Below are 21,769 nucleotides of genomic sequence, written 5' to 3' on the forward strand. Positions count from 1 at the left end.
TCTGAACAGCTACCAAATTTAGACTGTTTAACTTATTCCAGCTTTTCTTTCCAATGTGCATAATACCTTGCAGATCTCTGCAATAAATATCCTTCTATTGTGAACTGCTGCTGTACTCCGCTATACCAGTCAGATAATGCTCTGTAGTTCTTCACAAAATCAGATAAATTAGCGACATATGTAGCATCTGCAAATGTTGCACCTTCACTGTTCACTCTCTCATTCAGATGATTACCTCAAACACTAGGTAATCACCTAGTGTTTGAGGTAATCTATGAACTCGCAAGAGATTCTTCCATTAGAAAAGAATTATTTATTCCTACATTTTAACTCTGCCATCCATCAACTACTTGGTTTCCTTAACAGCTGTTTGGGAAGGACTTTCATCAAAGGCTATTTTCATGTCCACTTTAGCTATGTGAACCTTCTTCCCTCTTTCCAATATGTTACAGACTCTCTAAGAATTCTAATAGATCAAAGTCATATCTTTCTGTTACAGAAGCTATGCAGGTTGTACCTCAAAGTTTTTATCTGGAAACAGAATTTGTTCATTTCAAAACAACATGCTATTAAGATGTTTTACTTTAATTTCAGGAAGTATAATTATTTTTTTAATAAATCGTTTGGGAAAGAAGTACTAATTATACCACTCATATAGTGGGCAAAAACAAAAACTTCCTCTCCTATCATCTTTTATGACCTTTAAGTGGAATTCAGTTATCATCATCTACGTCAGAAGATTGTAATTTGTTCTCATGGCTGCAAATTAATGAGACAAATTACTGTAATATTATGGCCTGACACAATGGTCTGGGCAAATAGGAGTAGATGATTAAGCAGCCCAAGTTTAACCAGCTTTTTACTTAAGCAGAATGGCTCTGGGCATAGAAAGGAACGTTAGGAGGCAAGAATTATGCATACAAGTTACAGTGTCTTTTGTTTACAGTCTTCTTGAAGCAGAAATGCTGAATTCTCTACCCCTACACTGAGACATAGAAATGAGGGGCAAGGGTAAGTCAGGGAGTCTTTGCACCTTTGTCTCAAACTCTCCACCTTGGTCTCAATCTATCGTATTTTAATGACTGACTATCAGATTCAAAGTTATACACATGGACCAGTCACAATGCCCACAGCAAGGACATGCAAGAGCTCCCATCCACTTCTAAGAGTCCTACTGTAGCCCAAGGCTGTGGAGTCATTGTGCAGCCACTCTGCAATATATGCCAGTGGGTTTGAAGCTGGAGGTGGGGGAATGAAACTAGGTTTCACCAGTCCTAGGTACTGGGTCTTTGGAAGAGTGGCCAGAGGGTGGAAGATTCAGGATTGCACTGACCCAAGAAAGGTAAACAAAAATGATTTTGCTTGCATACAAAAGTATAAAAATCATTGTTTATACAATTGAGAGGAGGGGGCAGGTGTTGGTGCAAACAGGAAACTGAAATGGTTTTCAACCAGGATGCAATTACATGCTATATTAACCAATTAGCAAAACAGCACTAAAAGCAATTCTAACTAAATGCTTATTTAAAAAAATAAATAAAAACCTTGGGATTTTTAGCTGATTAATTGCTTGTTTTCAAATATATTTATGAGGAGTCATGAACTTTAATGCAACAGTTTATGAATGGTCAGCATGCCCAATTTGAGAAGGATACCTTCCACAGGTCGGTATTTCAGTGCCATATAAAGGAGGGAAAAAAAGTTGTATTTGATTTCATAGCCCATGGCTGTCTAAAAGCAGCAGCCTGGGGAACCCACTCCACAGATTTTATCAGCGCTGCTTAACTTCCAGCCTGTGGAATTGTGTCATCTGGTCCAAGGGTCTCCCCACATTCAGAAATGCAGCAGTAGAGGAGTGGTGGCAATTACCACTGCCAAAGCTCCCCCTAATGCCAAATTTCCAAGCCCAATGGCCAGATGAAACAGCATCATGTGCTGGATTGGGCCAACATGCATAGAGCTGGGGTTGGGATTAGGGCCAGAGCCAGGGTTCCACCCAGCATGCCTGGGCCTAGGGCCAGGGCCATGGCAGTGGACCTGGTGTGTGGCTGAGGCCACACACCAGATTACTCCCACCAAATGATCCCATGCACCAGATACAGCCTGTGGATCAACCCCACACTGCTCACCCAGCCTGAATCCCAGGAAGGTTGGTTTCGATCAATTAAGATTACGGATAAATACAAGTGGCATTTTGAAACTTTTTTCATTGCTGTGCTGGGTTAATTAAAGCAACCAAAGTGGACCTAGTTTCACCACATATGTTAGTCAAAACCTCTCTACCACTAGTACTTTCTGCAATGCAAAAATGTGCAGCCTGCTAAAATGCAAATCCTACTAAAAAGTGATTCCACAGTACCTTCTGAAATGCAGCCAATGAAATAATAATCTTTAGGACAAGCATACATTGATCAAGCACTTAGAAATACATGCACTTAAAAATACATGCTCTATCAGTTCATTTAAGTAGCACTTAGGATAGAAAGCTTATACAGGATGCAGGTAGGGAAAAGGAGGCACAAGCCAAAAGGATGGTTCTGAACCCCCAAAACTTTTGCTGGAGTTTGAAATCCAGAACCAAGTTTTGCAGCTTGAGCTCATCTCAAATTTGCACCTGTGTGATTTCCCTCTCTTCTGTCATCCCCCCGCCCTGCCCGCCTCCCCCCTCCCCCACACCCACTAAGGAATCAGTTGAGAGAAGAAACACAGAAGCAACAGTAATGGCAGTTAGATTCCATTGTAAGAATCCCAATACATTACATCTCTAGCTACTGGTATACAAGCCAGCAACAAAGAGAGACTGTGGTGTATCAAGGTTGATGCAGTCCAGCTAGGAGCAGGTCCTGAGGGGATGAGGATGCAAAGCACTAAATGCTGAGATTAACAATGACCTGTTATGTTCTTGCAAAGACAATTCCCAAAACTCCTTTTTCTAACAAGGAAATATTTTTTGTTCAAAATGTTTCAGCCAGACCGGCTAAATATGACACTTTTAGCTGAAGCAGCCTTACTACACAAAAGTGTAGCAAGCAGTAAAAGGAAGTAAAGTGCTACAGACAAAGGCTAGGGACAGACATTACACAGAAACCAGTTTAAGTGATCAGAAACTGGTTTAAACCTGTAACAGGACAGATGTTCAGTGCACATAAACCAGTCTGAAAATGGCTGAAACCAGTTTGAGATAAACCTGGTTGAATGTAGTATCAGACTTAACTGATTTGGGTCAAACTGGTTTATGCAATGTCCACCCCACACCCCTTGCTAGTTTAATATAAACCAGAGTCCCCCAGTGTCCTAGCATGCTCTCTGGGCTGGGTGGGGCTCTCTGCTCCCCAGCAGCGCTGGCCCCACCCCTCTGCTCCCTGGCTGCAGCTCCAGTAGAGACTGCAGGTACAGCAGAGTCTGCTGGCTTCTCCATCCCCCCCTACCCCATCCCCTCACTGCTTAAGCAGGAATCCCCACCTCCCTCCTATCTCCTACAGTAGACACCAGCCCCACGGACCCTAGGCATGTGGTCTGCTAGCTAATGCTGAGGTGTCTGTATGTGTCTCTCTCCAGTTTCACTGGGACAGGCACAGTGGCCACTTAGGGTTATTTGGAGCTAATCAACAGGTCAGCAGTAAGCTGTTTAAGAAGAGTTTGAAATAATGGAGAGAGCCTATTGTTTTGCTGATGAGGTGATAAACACTGTTATCAGCCCCCTTCTGGCTTGCTTACCTGTCAGTTTCCTGCAGACAGTATAAACAAGCAGGGAGAGGGAGATTGAAAAGCTCTTATTATCAACAGATGCATGCGCTGTACAATCCCTCTTGCCTCAGAGTGCTAACAGGGGGCTCAGGGCTGACAACACCCCTCCCCTTGAGCAGCCAGCAGGGAAAAGTCTAGAATGGTGCAGGCAGGGTAGGGGTTTACACCCCTCATTAATCAGAACGTCCTGCATGGCCATGCCCCACCTCAGCTCAGAGTTGTGGAAGGGAAGGGAGGGCTGCTCTAGCACCCCCCAGCTTCTAGCCTGAGCCACTGGAGGTATGTACCCGAATTTCCTCAGTCCAAAAAGAATGTGTGTTCAGTTACAAACCGGTTCAGCCTAGCCAGGTTAGTCTAGCCTGCAAAGATTGAATCAATTCAGCCTCAGGTTTTTTGAACGTCTGTCCCTAGCCAAAGTGCTCAAGGAGAGAGCACTGATGGCAGAGTACTCTTGGGGCAGACTCCAGGCCTCTTGAATCAAGAAAGAAAAAACCTTCAGTTTGTGAAGTTTGGAGGAAAGATACAGTGGCAGGAGAAATGCATGACATACTCTTGCTTGTATTTATGGCCTCATAACTGATTTGTTACCAGTTATGGTTGTTGGCAGTAGGGTAAGGTTTGTGGGCTATTCAGATACCTTTCTGTATAAAAACCTGCAGAATATTGTTATCTAGCTATTTGTTCAGCGCAGTTGAAAACACAGTCAAAACTCTTGGTAGACGTGATATCTTTTATTAGACCAACTAGATATTTACAAAAAGCTTGCAAATAAAGAATTTTTTTTTTTTGCAAATACCTAATTGGTCCAGTAAAAGATATCGCTTCTACCAAGAGTTCCAATTGCTTTTGCCTGTAGGCCAACATGGCTACAAACCTATACAATTAAAAACACAGAATTTTTGTTTTCTGTCCCAGTTTGGTTCCCTAGTTAATACAAATCCTATTTCAAAACAACTATTTTCCCTTCGTAGGCGTTGTGGCTTCAGGCATGGACCTTTAATGGATTTAACTATACATGCGAGCTTTGTACAGCAAGTGTGATAAAAAACAAGGCTTTTAATTATCAAATATATCACTAGAAGAAGACAGAAACATGTTTAAAAGTGACTTTGTAAAGGAGGTCAGAGCTGTGTTATTGTTCCAGTAGAAGTGAAAAGGAAACTACAGTGATTGGGTAGTTCTTGCCAGCCAGACATATTTTATAAGGCACCTGTAAAGAATTCTGGAAATTTATGTCTGAGAAAGGACAGTTCCTTTTCTAAACCATTCTCACAGTTAAGAGAAACAAACATAATGCTCTCTTGATTGCTATACTTGCAAGAAGAGAAAATAGAGTTTTTCTAAGAAAAGTTATGGCAAATTAAAAAATAAAAACAACATCTTGGCAGCTAGCATCTTGTCTTTTTCAGACAATACTTCACATATGTAATCTCACTCAGAGAATGGAAAAGTGAGTTATGGAGCATTTTAAGACTATATCAGCTATTTTCCTCAGAATGTATATGCATCTGAAAAAGAGAAAAGGAAGTTATTTTGGTAATGCTTAGCCTATCAAGAACAGCTATTTCTTCCTTCTATTTCTTATTACCAGGGATCCTACAAATCCATTTGCCATGGAAAAATGCAGAATTTGCATTTTTACAAAGGAACTTTAGAATTGCCAGAAAGAAAAAAAAAACTTAGTGAAAATAAAATGCTAGCTCGCCAGTGGGACCCAGCAGTTCTCACAGCAGCTGCAAGAACCCACAGTGGAGGGGAGAAGCCACCAGCACATAGGGAAGCAGTCAAGATGGTGGCTGCCCCCTCTGCCACTGATTGGCCAAGGGCCCCACCTCACTCTGCCAATCAGCAGTGAAAGGTGGGGCCACATAAACAGCAGCCCTCTAAGCCAATCAGCAGTGAAGGCTGGAGCCACCACTGGGGTCCCTCAATAAATCAATGCTGGGAGAAGAGGGGTGAGATCACCGTGGAAAAATGTGGATTTTTTGGGGAGGGGGGTGTCTTTTCTTTATCAGAGAATTTTGTTTTTTTTAATCACGGAAAACTAGGATCCCTCCTTATTACTGGGAAAAAAAACATGTCAGAGAAGAACCGTGCCTTGCTTTTCAGCAGCCACATCTTTGAGCAGAATGCTTGCCATACCTATTTTTTCCCTACACTACAAAACTGAAAGTTGTTTTGACCATGATTGCAAACCATAAATATCCACACACTGGTTAATATACCGCCTTTGACCTACCTATCAAGCTCATGACAGGGGCATTACTGGTCTAGACGCATGAAGTGATAAACCCTTATTAAAAGATGCAGACTATCCACTTGGCTTCAGCACCCTGAAAGATCAGAACCTGTTTTAACCCTCATCTTACCTGCCCGTCGTAACAGCACATTAAAAAAAAAAAAATCAATAGCAACAGTTATGCCTCTGGTGGACTTCATGGAGTCTTTGGCACTTCCTTTCCCCTGTTAAAACTGTGGTACAAGGGTTGGATATGGGCCCACAGTTTTGTGTTCTCTCATTTTAGCTATAATGAAATAGGTTTGGGGTTTTCTTTGGTATTGTGTGGGGTTGGGGTGAAAATAAGTTTAATTTGTATTCATTTTCATTACTGCAACTTTAATAATCATGCCAGATTGGCAATCCTGAAGAATAAAGTCCTTTAGAGAACCATTAATAAATACTAATTTCCTGCCTTTGCTTTACCTGTATTCTGGAGGGACTCTGAGTCAAAGGCAGAGCCATCCCTAGGGGTGTGTGGAGCTCACAGCATATCAGCCTGTGCTGGGCCCAGAGAAGGGGACACAGTGTGGGGAGTGGTGAGCGGCCAGCGCTCAATGGCGGTGGCAGAGTCAGCAGCACTTGGCAGTGGTGGTGCATGGTGGCTGCGGCAGGGCCTGTACAGAGCTATCTGTGGGTTCCCCCAAAGCGTGGGGCCTGGGGCGGTCAGCCCAATTTGTCCCCCCAGGGACAACCCTGGTCAAACGATAATTCATTCTCCATGCCCATCCAGAACGTCCTGTTCATTGAAAAATGGTACTTTCATTCACAGTTAACTTGCACTGTTAACAAATAGACACCTGTCTATTGGAAAATAATGTGGTCAGTCAGTCAGTCATGGGAAGCTAGTCCTCCATTCTATTCAGTGCTTGTGAGGCCTTACTTGGAGTACTGTGCCCACTTTGGGCACCACACAATATGAACTAGACAGCCCAGAAGAGAGCAACAGAAATGATTACAAGTCTGGAAACATGACATACCATATATGGAAATGTTAGACAAACAGAGATTACTTAATCTGGAGGGGAATGGGCAGAGGAAGGGATTTGATAACAGTCTTAAAATATAGCGCTTGCTGCCAAGAGGAAGATTATCAATTGTTTTTGATGTTCACTGGTGACAGCACAAGTAGTAAACAGCTTAAATTGCAACAAGGGAAATTTAAGTTAGGTAGAGAACTTTCAAAGTCCAGAGACAGTTAAACTCTAGAACAGATAAGTGAAGCTGTAAAGTTTCTCTCTCTGTAAGTCTTTAAGTAAAAATTACATGAATAATTTCCTGAGGGTATTTAGAGAGATGTTCCTGCCTTGAGCAGCAGGCTTGACTAAATAACTTCTAGGACAGGGGTGGGCAATTATTTCAGCTGGACGGCTGCTTAATGAGTTTTGATGAGCTGTTGAGGGCCACAACAGTAGCTGTGTCCCCTGACAGGTGCCCCACCCCCAGCCATCATAGGTCCGTATGTATGGTGTATGTGGGGTGTGTATGTGGGTGGGTGTATGGGGTGAGTTGTGAGGGACTGTGGCTGGGCTCGGGCTGTAGGGGGTGCAGGATATGTTGGGGGTATGTGTATACGCAAGGGGCTTGTGGTGGCATATGGACAGGGTGTGGGTGTGTGTGGGGTTTGTGGGTGAGGGAAGGTGGGGGGTGTGGGGACCCCCGAACGCCCACCATGGCACACAGCCCTCACTGTCAGTGGCAGCAGCAGGTGGCAGGCCCTCAGGATGCTCAAGGCCCGTGCATGTGCAGCAGCTGGACAGCGTGCAGCTCCAGTCAATTTCAGGAGCTGCAGGTGGCAGCAAGAAGCGGAGCCAGTCCAGCCCACCTCCATTGCACACGGCTCATGTGCCGCTCCTGGGACTCTACAGACCACCTGGGGGAGGCTCTGCACGATGGAACCAGCTGCCTTCCCCATAGGGCGCCATCACAGAGGACATACCAGTTTTCTGCTACTCTGTCCACTATTGATATGAAACCTGATGTCTTTACCACCTCTGTAGAAGACATAAAGGTGTCTGGTTTCATATCAATAGAGGACAACTAGACCGTCTTCTATGATGGCCACCCTATTTCCCCGCCTCCTGCCACCATGTGCAGCACATGGGACTCTGCCGGAAGTGATGGGAAGCCCCACTTCCTGTTTCCTGGCAGTCCCATGAGTTGCACATGGTGGCAGGGAGCGAGGTCAGGCCACTGGCTCCATCATGAGTGAGACAGACAGACAGAGAGAGAGAGAGAGAGAAATTTGCACATTAAGAAAGGTATTAGCCTATTGTTTGACAAGTAAACAGACAAGAAAACCAAAAGTGCTTTATGCACATTTCAAGGAGGGGAAAATCTAATTATAGCTGCTGCTTCTTTTTTTTTTGTCCTAAGTGCAGACATGAGATCATTCCATCAAGACGTTCAGCTGCTAACTGTACTAAATCACTTCTAAAGTACATACATGCCCTTGGCTTATAAACGTATTTTTTAGTAGTGGAAGAGTTTGTTTATGTAAAGCAGAATCAATAGAGCTGTGCGATATGCTCAAGTCAAAGTGTAATGCACTTGCCCTCAACTAGGGTTAGAGGTGAACCCAGGCTCCAGGACATTTGTGAACAACCTTATGCTTTGCCCCCAGTTGGACAAATAGATTATATTCTCTGTTCATGTCCCCCAGTCAGCCAGCCACCTTCTTTATCTACATATACAATGACCATCACCTTCCAGTCCCACCCATGATAGTAAGCGGCTGGGTGGAGAGTCAGGAAAAATCTTCCGGGTCTGCCAGAAGTTCACTCCACACATGCATAGCAGGAGGCCTGATTGTGGGATCCAGCATCATATCCAATCATACCTTATAACCCACGCAGGGAGAGCTCAGGATCATGATCCCAGGGTCCCCCTGCACCAGCAAGTAGCAAGCTCCCATGGCTGGGAGCACAGCGCTAACAGGGCTTATAGCCAGTGGAGCCCCCACACATGCTCCTGCAGCTGCAAGTTCCATAGCTGACAGGGCTTGCAGCTGTGAAAGCACCTCCATGGCTGCAAGCCCCATCAGCTGCAGGACTCACAGGCACAGCAGCACATGGGACACTCACACAGCTATGAGCCCCATCAGTTGCAGGACTTGTAGGCATGGCAGTCCATGGTGCATCCCTGCATCTCCATCAGCTGATGGGGATCCCAGCCACAGGGGAGCACCTGGCCATATGTTCAATTAATGGTGTGATAAGAATGAACCACAAAGTTATTCCACATTTTTTGTAGAATAACTTTGTGGTTTATTCCTTGTTTTATCATACTGTTAACTGATTGAATGCATGGCTGAGTCACAATTTAAGACATTATTAATTGGTTAATCACATCTTAAGTGTAACGTGTATATGGGCCCCAGAGTATTTCAGGATGTAGAGAGGTGCTTAGATATTCTAATGATAAGATACTACTCCAAAATCTAGGACAGATGCTAGTAGATAGAGAAGTTTTTGTGGAGGTTCCCTTAGATATTTTAATTCACTGAACATCATCATGGGATCATCATAGGAAAGAAGCAGAGATGTGGGTTTTCCAGAAAATTTTGAATTGGAAAATTTTCCAATGCCCTAAATAGAGCGTGACCTGATTCAGCATTTTTTTTATAAAATGTAAGTCAAATAAAACTAAAAAAGTACCCCCATGTTAATTTTATGTTTCAATAGCCACACGTATTTGAACTGAAGCTGGAATTGTCCGACCCCAGCGCTCTTTCCTGCCCAGAGCAGGGAGTCGGACTCGATGACCTACTGAGGTCCCTTCCAACCCTAACATCTATGGATCTATGAAATATTTTATTAGGGAAAAAATTAAATACAGAACACTTAATGTGGTTAAAATGTTATAGTCAAACAAATTCAAAGCTTTATGTGGAAAGAAATTATTTTTATTGGAATACTTGTAAAAATGTAAAGACAATACACAATAGCATGTTACCCTTACATTGTTTGTTTAAATTTAAGAAAAAAAATGAAGGCACTGAAAACTGTTGACACACTCATGTTAGCACACCTAAAGTTCTTTTTTTTCCGGTGCTTAATTTTTCCATGGAAAATCTTCCGCCCCACACCTCTGCTTTTAGCTATTTCGACAGAGTTTAGCTCTCTTCCACTGAGGTCATCGCAGCACCTCCAGTTTCACTGTCGCTATCTGTAGAATTACTTGCACTACTTATTAGTGCCATTTCAGAATCAGATTGAAGCAAATCTTATTCAAAACTACTTGAACCACATTCTCTTTCGCTAAAGGCAGAGATGTGGGGCGGAAGATTTTCCATGGAAAAATTAAGCACTGGAAAATTTTTCTTTTTGGAAAATTATCCATGGAAAATTTTCCGCTCCATATCTCTGGAAAGAAGGGCTGGAAGGGACCTCACAAGGTCATCTGGTCCAGCCCCCTGTTCAAGACAGAATCATCCCTGACTAAACCATCCCAGGCAAGTGCGCGTCTAACCTTGAAAACTTCCATAGATGGAGATGCCATGATTTTTATAGTTAGCCTGTTTCAATCTAGACCATCCTCATAGTCTAAAAGTTCCTTCTAATCTCCAACCTCAATTTCCCCTGCTGAAGCTTGAGGCCATTAATCTTACTGTCACAGAAAAATGAGGCAAGGTTGGGTCACTGTCTAGTACTGATAGTGGAAGCTATGAGAACCCACTTCCATCCTCTCTATAATCACTCTTCAGACATTTGAAGGCTTATCAAATCCTCCCCTCGGTTTTCTCTGCTCTGGGCTAAATAACCCTAGTTATAACATGAATCTCCAACAAAACCTGCGAGAACCAGTTCAAATCCAAACACTCTGAACTAAACTGCAGGATTCAGTCAGGTCCTGAGGACCAATGGGCCAGGGGTTCTCACAGCTTCCACTATCAGTACTAGACAGTGACCCAACCTTGCCTCCTTTGCTTTCTCTTCTTCAAAGGAATAACTGGTTAGGGGAGTAACTAAGATTAGCATAATGGGAAACAAAGTGATGTCTCCTTTTGCTCTAGCTTACTTTAAGCACAATAAGTTTTATAGATGGCCCCTTGGCCTACAGAATCACCTGCCTAGCTCAGGACTTGTATCTATCAGGCACGTTTCTTTTTTTGTCTAAGAGAGAATCAATCATGACCTATTACACCAGATGCTGCTTTATTAACCCAGCATTTTTAGGGTTCTTCATTTAATCTGCGATTATTTCTCATTTAATATCTGCTACTCACATGCTTTTGAGTCCCTAGACATGTCTACACAAGACACTAACTATGCAGTAGCCTAATAACACTGCACAGTAGCGTGCCAGGGAAATAAAAGGTGCTAATATGCTACTGCTTGCTATTATTAGGCTACTAAGCAGTAACCATCACTAAAAACCCATGTGCCAGCGCTGCTGTGCAGTAGTGCAAGTTACTGCACATTGATTTAGTACTTAGTTAATCAAGTATTAAACTTAATGCACCGTGACTACAGCGCATTAATGAACATGTAGACGCATCCCCTTTAAACTTTGTTTTAAAACCTCATCTGCATAATTTTGAAAACTGTCTTGTCAAACTATGCAGAGCATGTGATTAAGGTAACTATTATTTCAAAAACAGAGACAAAATAAATGCAGTTGTAACTTTTAGAATCAAGTTCTTCCTATGATAATTTCATTGCCTGAAACCTCTGCTGTGACCTTTCCGTTACTACCATCCATTAAAAAGATATCAAACAATTCCAGTATCAAATTACCCAGAGACTCTCTCTTCTAAGATAGCAATAATTATCCTGACTTTAATACCATTTTTTTCAATGGACAGAAAGATCATAACTACACATGTATTCATGCACACATACACACTTTATTGCGTAGGAGTTGCATGCTGATGTGTATTGTATACTATACAACCATGTTATAAAAAACTCTCAGCTGGAGACAAAGATCATATATACAATGTGATTACAGCATGTCAACATGCATTACATTGCTTTAGAGGAGCAGTCCTTTCATTAGTTCCTTTGTTTTGCATCCTCAGTGCCAGTGATTGCTGGGTTTCAAGTAGTGTAAGTATAAACAAAAACACGAGAAACAGAGGAAACAAAGTTACTTTTAATAGGACTTTTCCAAAGTTGGCCTTAGGGTTTCTCAGCAGTAGAAAACAAAAGCACAGCTATTTGTTTGCAAAAAAAGTTAAAAGAAAATAATTGCACTGTCATGCAGTAATGGACCTACCTCATTCTGTAGCTACTTTTCAACAACGTAAATTTTCATACGCCATCAAATCAACAAAATTATGGTACAGCATCCCTCTTAGGCTATGTCTGTGCCAAGAAGCAAACCACAACATTGCAGAAAAATGCCCTTTCTTATTCCTCTCTCTTTTTTCTGCCCACTGGCACACATACAATTTTTGCTTTGTAGTGGTAGGTGTCAGGTGTGCAACTAAACACTCAGGTTTTTGTTTCCTCACAAGTCCAGAGAGAAATCTCAAGTACTCTTGGACATCTGGAGTCCTACATTTCCAGGTAGAGCAGAACAAAAGCGAAAGCTGCTGATAGAGGATAACTGCCCACTCTAATAACATTCACTGTTCTTTCAGGCATTTTTAAAAAGTTGTACAATTTTTCTTAGCAACATAGGTCAACTTGTAGTATTTCCCTGCACCGTGATATAACAATATAAACTTGCTAGTACCAAAATAAGAAGAGATCCTTGATTTTTTTTCCTAGGAACTTCAGAAAAACAACATTTATTCTATTGAAAGGTGCCTGGAAAACTTTGCTTACAGATTTCTATACATCACATTAAACTTAAATACAAATAATACAGGTTTTCACCTTCTATATCCATTACATTGGAGAACGTTGTTGCTTTGAGTTGCCTGGTAACAGCAGATCTCAAAATAACTTTAACTAAGACATAGAGCACAATCAGTGCATCCCCAGTTAACACACCTTAGCAAGTTTTTTTTAGTCACAGGACAACTCAGCACAGAAAAATCCCTGTGCCTGACAACTGTGCACTGAAACACACATAGGTCTCCTCTGCGTATGTCAACTCCTAAACTGGAAAAAGAGTAGCTGCATTTGCATGGTAGTGCAGCCCGCTACAGATGAAAGTCAGGTAACATGCACTATAAATCAAATTCATTTCCATTTAAGGAAAAACAGGAGACCAAAAAAGTCAGCAGATCCCAGCAGGGCAAGGAGACAAACCAAAGTGTAAGGCACCCAGCTACTGTAAAAGAGAGAATTATTAAAAAAAAAAAATCATATTCTGTGACATTACCAAAAAGAGCTGTTCTGAGGTACAGAAAAGTAACATCCCAAGGGCCTTGATTAAGAAGAGTGGAGTACCTCATCCCTCTTCAAGCTATTGTTTTACCCTGTATGAAGCTTCAGGCAGGTCTTGTTGCATATACATGCACACCAGTGATAAATACGTGCATACATACACACATACACACTCACTAAGTATACTATAACTATACTGAGAAAGAGAGAGAGAACGTGCACGCACACAAGCTTTATCAGTAGAAGGGTAAAATAAATATAATGTGAAGGGGTAAAAAGGAGAAAGGGATAGGAAGGTGGTTAACTATTGTGAAAAAAAAATTGTTCACTATGTTGCAGGGGGTCATCACTTACAGGCCAAGAATTCCTGAGCTACAGGATACCGTTTGTTAGTTCTCTAACGACAAGACTATGTATCCTCAGTACGCAGTTTAACATGCATCCTTTATAGACTGCTTAATTAGTGTGCGTTGTTTGACAAGCTGTTCTGTGGCATGCAATTCTGTCCATCAAACTGACAATTTCAAATACTAATATTATAGGTTGAATAAGACTGCTACATAGTCCACAGGCTCACTGAGCACCAGGACATAACTGAATAAAAAGAAAGGGAGAGTCTCTCTCTCAGAAATCGAAGGAATGTTGTTTCTGCAGCAGCCCTAGCTTCTTAGAGAATGCGCACAGCTGCAGTGAGGTAGTGATAATGCACTGCAGATGATCATTATGGTGTATTGACAGCGACAGTACAATATACATTTCCAAGAGGAAGCTTTTAGTTAGATTTCAGAAGCTTGCTAACATGTCAGAAATAATAAACTAAATTGTCTGAAATGAATCACTATTATTTTATCTTTTTATATTATTATATCTTGCTTCCCCCCCACAATACTTCCCAGTTTAACCCATAAGACACAAACCTCATATAAGATGTACTTGCATTCATTTTATACCTACTGACTGCAACAGGCAAACACTGAACCAGCTGTTCTAACATCTGTTTAGGTTGTGAAGCCAATGTATTAAGAGATACCACCACATATTGAGCACGTGAGCAAATTTTTAAAAAGTTGCCTAGGTCACACACTAATAAGAAATGAAAGAAGAAATTGGGAAAAGAAGAGCACATGCATGGGAGGGAGGAGCACTGACAAATGAAACATTAGGAAATGCCATTTTTTGAAAAGCCTAGCGGGTAAAACCGGTTGGAAATTTTTCCACTGAAACAGTGGAACAGTATCCTGATGGGATTTGGGGGGTTTAAAATTAAATTTATGGTCCAAAGCAGAAAGGGAGATATCCAGCCCAGAATAGTTCAGTAACTGGGACCATTCATCCAGGAAGTAGAAGATCCAGGCCTATGTCATTTGTCTGTCCTATTTAGAGCCAGGGCTTTAACTCAAGTCTGCCATATTCAAGCTGAGTGGCCTGGTCACTAAACTACTGGCTATTCTGGATGGGGTGAATCCCTCTCTCTTCCCCATTTCTCTGCCAACAGTTCTGAAAGATCTAGTTTTCACTATGAGTAAAACCAAATGGCAAACTCTCAAAAATGTTTACTAAATTCTTGTTTTCCAACCAGATCTACTAAAGGGCCTATCTGTTAACTATATATTATTCTTCTTAACAAAAATGTGATTTACATTACAAAACAATTGCTTCCCCATCATCTCCACTCTTTTTTGTGTGAATTTGACAACAGTCTACAGAAGTCAAGTCAGATGTTACAAATGATTGTAAAGATACCCAGCCAGACAAGTTCTGCAAACAAATTATATAGCAGAATAGGCTTCCAAAGCTGTGCGTAGCAGTCATATGCACAAATATCATAATTTTGTTAACATCTCTCCAGATACCTCTTTTCATCCCATGATAAGTACTTACATTCTTAAATAACCATCTGGCTGGCAAGGAGCTATCTGTCTAGGGAACAGGAGCCATTTGGCTTTTTCAAGGTTACTCAGTTATGTCATCTCTTAGAGAGGCAGAGATGACACATCAATCAATCAATTTCCTGATCAGCATCCAAGACAGATTTTCAAGCAACTAACAGTGAAGAAACAATGCCTCATATGGCCTCAGGCAAAATGGAAGAAAAATCAGAGGGGCAGGAAAACATGATGCATAAGCACTTTGGTCATCCTGCCACTGCTCCCACCTTCCTATTATTCCTTCCCTCCCACAAATTAACCAATTGTAACATGCTGGCTAATAAGACTGGATAAATAAATCTAATCTGCTGACCATCATGTGAGGACACAAGGCAGAACACTCAGACTGACTGGTCAGGCCATTTTAGAGCCACAAAGACAAGTACTGTGATCCAGAAGTAGGGACAGGCAACTGAAACTGCCCTTTATGTTCAGCTACTCCCCACTAAAGAATTCTGCACAATCTGCCCCTCTTTAAATCTGCCTCTTTCTAATGAAAGGCCATCACACCGCTTCACATTCACACAGCTTTTAGATACTGGGCCACGCAGACTCACGTATTGACATGAGTGGGATAGACAAAGGATAGAACTCAGCCTGTTAAGATGAAGTAAATGGGGGGGTGGGGGTGTACACCCAGATATTCCCTTGGCTATGACAATTCATTTACACACACACACAAATACTTGAGTTGGGCATATATTTATATATTATAATTTGTACTATATTCATTTACTCAACAAACAAGCCGGTATTAAAAAAAAGAAAAACCCATAGCAAATATGCAGATGCAACTGAATTCTTTGTAAACTCTCCTTTGCACCAAAACAAAATGCTGAAGTACCTTTTGCAGCATGGTGGTCATTTGAAATGTCAATTCTTCATGTCCCTGTTCAGTTACTTACCTAGAAAAAAGAAAAAGTAGTAAGAATTTTCCAATATATTTAAATACATTTCTTGTAGTCATTATACTTAACATCCATGCAGACCTGATTTGTTTTTGATCCACTACAATTTTGGTGAAATTTGCTCATTTCTCATGAAGTAAAGCATTCATTTGGCAGTAAATTCTGAGGTAACACTAAACAAAATTATCCCTGTCAACTGATATCTTAAATAAAACATTGTTAATGCTTTTCTGAATTTGGTTTTCACATTCCATGTGTGAAATGGGATATACTTATACTTGGGATCAGTGACATAACTGTAGTCATAATATGTGCTCTAGTTCCATGACTGATTGGCAAGAATTCCTCAATATGATCTTCAAACACAGACGGTATTTTCTGCAACTTGCTAACAGCTATTATATATAAACCTATTAGAGAGGCATTGCGTTGCTGTAGATAGGGTTGCACAGATTTCTTAGGGTGATATCTTTTACTGGACCAACTATGTAGTTGAGATAAAGGCCCCCTCAACAACTGCAGGTAAAGCTGCAATGGGAGCTAATGTGTGATGTATACATTTGTGCCTCTTGGCATGCCACACATGCCTGGCAGGAGGCAGGACTGTGGGATCACACATTAGATGCACCTTATGTCCCTGCAGTGGGAGCCAGTGAGGTGATCCGTTCACCCTGAGGGGGGAGGGGTTTACACTCCCCCCGGGTGGAGGGGGATCATAGCTCTGCCCTGTGGCTGCCAAGTGGGTCCCAGCCCTGGGGAGGCACACCGCCAGGATCCAGCATCTGCCGGGACTCTCAGTCCCAGCTGGGCAAGGTGCACCCCTGTGGCTGTGAGCCCACAGCTGATAAGGCTTCCAGTCACAGGGGACACCCTGCTATACATTCAAATTAAAGCTTGATAGTAACCAGCTATAAAGTTAGTACACATTTTTGAGGTCTAACTTCATGGCTGGTTGGAGTTTTTTATTGTGTGATAAGTACTTTGCATGAATAGCTGCTCTTTTACTACATAATTAACCAATTAATTGTGCAATACCTGTAACATGTAGAGGGAGGCAAAGTTAGACAAACTTCTGAATGCAAGACATTCTTCCTCAGAACCTGAGGAACAAGTTTTGCCAGTGACTTCAATAAAGTCAACACAAATATATTCCCAGCTGTACCTTTTGGGTAACCACAAGCAAATTACTTCACCTCTCTGTTTCCTCATGTGTAAAATAGGGATACTTGACTTCCTCTGTCAGATTCTTTGAGATTGGTGGACAAAATATTGCTATTGTAGCAAGAAACGCTTTTGTCTGCCCCCCCCCCCAAATGTGAAGCTCCTCCATATGGCAAAAGCCCCTCTTTTAGTATTTGCCCCCTTTGGGGGATGCTTTCTCTTTTCTACCTTTTCTTCCTTCCTCTCTCTTTTTCTTTTATCATATCATTATTATTTTTATATAAGGTGTATTTGTAGTGAAAACAGAGCTTGTAGATGCTTTTACAAATGTACTTTAAGTTTAAAAGTAAGTTATACCATGTAACAATGTTAGCAAGAGCAGGAATCTCTATATGGAGCAGGTCCCTGAATGAATCATGGTTGATTGTGTAACACAGTAGCTAGTCTGGATAAGTATGTTAATGAGCAGCAATTAACACCTACAAAATCAGAGACCAAGGAGAAGAAACAATCAATAAAGAGCCAGGAACTCCCAGAAACTTTATTGTTAAAAGGTACGGAAACCCCCGTTTGAACTAATCAACACTGAAAACAGACACTTGGGGCTGAAATACCCCCTGATCAACCACGTTCACTCTATTCATCATGGCAGTGAATCAATCAAAATTCATCAACAGACTCCTGAGACTGCACGTACGTGAGGACGTGACCCCTGGCGCTGACAGCTGCCATCCAGCAGCTACCAAGAGGGACGTCCCTCGAGGTCAACGACCCCTGGATTGGGTAAGCCCGAGAATTGGGGAGTCACCAAAGTCTGGCAGAGAGGGATAAAAGGCAGCGAAGAATGACCCCCAATGGTGCCCTCTTTGACCTGACCAGCACCCTGCCTGTCCAGCCAGAAGGACCAGCCAGCGACCCCCTTCTGCAGCAACGTCGCACTGAAAGAATCCTCGACTGGCCATCGATGGTGGACTCCAGCGCTTGGGGATAGGTATATCTTGACACCAGTGCTTAGTGTTCAGAGCTAGCTACTGTGAGTGTGTGTGTGTGTGTGTGTGCGTGAATGTGTGCGTGTTTGAGGGGATCAGCACCAAGGTTTATGGTCTGACTTTTGCATCCATCCAATAAACTAGAATTTTATGATGATCCTGTGAGTTGGTGCTTTGTAGCCAACACTATGAAATGCTAAGTCTTTTTTGTGGGCTGGGATCTGCATCTCAGAGAGACGGTTTGATGGCGAATTAAAGAGAAAAGTTTTTGTCCACTGTTGGCAATGAAGTTCTTTAACAGGAAGCATACAAAAAGATGATTATTCATCTCTACTCTCTTCACTGCATAACTTCTTCCCTTTTACTTCTTGGCACACCAAAAAAATCTCTACGATAGCTAGTACATTCCTTTCCTGACTGAAAGTAATTTCAGTTTACAGGCATGACTGCATTCTAGGTTTCTCACTTCAGAATAAAATTTCATATTCATTACCGTACTATTGATAACACTTCAGTACAGCTAACATTATATAGATAAAACTAGTTGCAGTGAATTTCAGATATGTGGATTGTAAATTACACATAATTTCTGTTTAGATCAAACGTCAGCAACCTACAGCCCACAAGATGCATCCAGTCCCCATAGCCATTGCTTCAGTGGTATTCAGAGGCAGGGGCCTCTGTACACAATGCCACAGTCAGCTGCATGGGGCTCCAATGGAAGGGGAGTTCTGTAGTTGGGCAGCACAGGTTCCAGTTGGAGGGAAGCAGAAGAATGAGGGCTTGCCATGCCTCCAACCTGAGATGGGTCACTCTGGTCCCTCCAGAAGACATTACTGACCCCTAGTAGATCCAATAAATTTCCCAGCCTATTCTCCCCTGCCTGCCCCCCACCCACAGATGTCTGCATTAGCAACTCAATGTCAAAGAGCCTACCTGCAACAACACATAAATGCAGCTACACTGATTCTGGTTTGGGAGATAGGATGGGTGGAGCAGCAGAACATGCTTGAAGGTAGCACGGTCTGTTTTCACTGTTAACATGCCCTAGACCCACCAACTACTAACAGCGGTAAACAAATGTAGAAAGCTGCCTACTGCACTGCTGGAGGGAGTATTAGTCCCAACCACCACCAGGGGGAAACACAAGCCAGATACGGGACTAGTACCATGGAACACAGTTGTGTGTCCAAGAAACAACTATTTCAGCAGTGCCCACCCTGTGGCTTTGCTTACAAAACCTCTAAAACCAGCCTCCACCTAGAGAGAGAAAGGGAGTAGTGAATACAAAACCTTTCAGCTCTTCTCCTATGTGTTCTCACATCAGACCCAAAAGCATGTGCTACAGGGTACCGGCTCCAATGGTTGTATGTCCCCAGACAGCAGAGCCTCGATAGCAAAGGCTTACCACCCCAGCTTACAATACCTCCTCCAAACAAGCCAACCACAATGACAGAACTAGGATAACAGGATTTCAGGATAAGAGGAAATCATGACAGCCACCATATTTAGACCTCTGTTTGCCTTACCCATCTCCTTTCTGTTCACGTCCTTTACCTATTACTCCCTACTTATTTCTAGCCAGCTCTTTCAGACTCTCCTCCATTTCTTTTCTTCACATAGCTTCATCCCTTTCTGTACCATCTTGATTGCCTCACCCTTACTTTCCCAGCCCAAATAATTAAAAAAAAAAACCCTCAACATACACAAAATAAAAGTAAATCTGACATAGCATCACCATAATGCACACACACACACGCACACACAGTTGAAATAGACAATCTCATTAATACAATTCTGGTCTTACTCCCCCAACTCTTTTATAGATCTAATTTATTATATTCTTGCCTGTTCTTAGATTGATTATACAATCCAGCCTGAGTTTACAAATACATTCTGTGACATTCTAAATAATTTTACGCATCATATGAACAGTAATCGCATATTCCATGCAGCAACACAAATCCCACATGGAGAACGCTATGTGCTGAATTGCCCATACCATTCTGGGTATTCCTTGGGGCTACCAGTACCCAGCAATCTTAGCTGGTAAGATCAGTACAACAAGCCAAGAATGATAAGAAACAACCTCCTAAACAACTTGTATGTTTGAGGGTGAGCATTTCAATTTCTTTGCCAATGGCATTTCCCACAAGAAATTTTTTTTCCCCTAACTTTACCTTTTCTAAGTTTTCTGCAAAGTTCGTGGCGGAGTTTGGAGCTCACACAACATGGAATAAAACACACAATCAAATATTGTGTGATGCATAGCTTAGAGACTGAACAATAATACGGCCTGCATCCAACTAATTTTATTTTAGGCAAGATTTCAAGTTGCTGCCCAGATCACACATTTATTGCCCAAGTTCTTCCATCTCCTGCTGAGCTGCATGGTTCTGCCTTTGAAGAAGCAGAGCTTTGCTGACAGAACTTGCATTATCCCCTATAGAAAATAAAACCTTTAGTACTCTCTCTTTGTGGACATGTTTAGTCCTTTTCAAGAAAGCTGTAACTGCCAGCCACAGTTCGCTGACTTCTCCTGTACATGGGCCTGTTTCAAATTTTATAAGGCTAGTTTTCCCTTAATTAGGCAACGTGCTTAGTTGGATTTAAAAAGTACTTATAAGCACTCTATCTTCAGAATGACAATTCAATGTTCTCTTGGCATATGACAGAACGTATCTATTGGTGATGAAATGCACCAGAAAACAGTGTTTTTCCCTGCTCCTTTGTCAAGAAAGAGGGCATTCCTCAAAGTTAACAGAAAGGCAACATTAAACAGCTTGTTCTCTACCACATAGGATATGTGCCAGATACCCTGGGTGTTGGATATTCCACGGCTTCTTCCCTTTCCCATCCAGCTATTCATTGCAGGGATGATGAAAATAATGCCAGGACCTACCAGCTTCTTTTTGGTTTTCCTCTCCATTCTTTGCAGTGCCTTATTGGAAGTTTGAAACAGAGACAGCTTCAAATGATCTGCAATACAAAAGCCCTAAATCTTCCAACAATATACAATTCAGATTTCTCTCTCTGGAAAACACAGTTCAGTTTTGCAATATCAGGGTCTCAGAGCCAACATATTGATAGCTCAGGTCACAGATTACTCCTCCAGTTTGGGCCAATAACAATTTCACATCAAGAGAACTACCCGCCACTACTCTATCTGGGATGTTATGAGGTTGACTGCTGAAAATTGCTCCCTGTATTTTAACTTCATTTAGCTGTAGGACTCAGGGCAGTTAACACAGGCTCTTGTGCATCTAGGCTAGGGACAGAAGTTACACATAAACCAGTTTAAATGATCAGAAACTGGTTTAAACCTGTAACAGAACAGAAGCTCAGTGCACATAAACCAGTTTCAAAATGGCTGAAACTGATTTAAGATAAACCTGGTTGGATGTAGTATCAGGCTGAACTGATTTGGGTCAAACTGATTTATGGAACTTCTGTCCCAGACCTCTTAGTGGTTCAAGTT

General features: G+C 42.0%; 1 protein-coding gene across 3 annotated transcripts in view; it reads right to left on the minus strand.

Annotated features, from left to right (window-relative positions):
- Window positions 1-21,769, minus strand: part of ANK2 (ankyrin 2) — a 699,650-nt gene that overhangs the window by 553,176 nt on the left and 124,705 nt on the right. For 2 of the 3 annotated variants that reach the window (XM_059722109.1, XM_059722108.1), the window contains exon 2: window positions 16,078-16,138. The exons of the other annotated variant lie outside the window; for it this stretch is intronic. In XM_059722109.1, coding sequence (XP_059578092.1) covers window positions 16,078-16,098 — 21 coding nt within the window. In that variant the 5' untranslated portion in view covers window positions 16,099-16,138. The remainder of the gene's footprint in view (window positions 1-16,077; window positions 16,139-21,769) is intronic. 3 annotated transcript variants of the gene reach the window in all.

This window comes from Alligator mississippiensis, chromosome 2 (assembly GCF_030867095.1).
Source record: "Alligator mississippiensis isolate rAllMis1 chromosome 2, rAllMis1, whole genome shotgun sequence".
In the NCBI taxonomy this organism is placed as follows: Eukaryota; Metazoa; Chordata; order Crocodylia; family Alligatoridae; genus Alligator; species Alligator mississippiensis.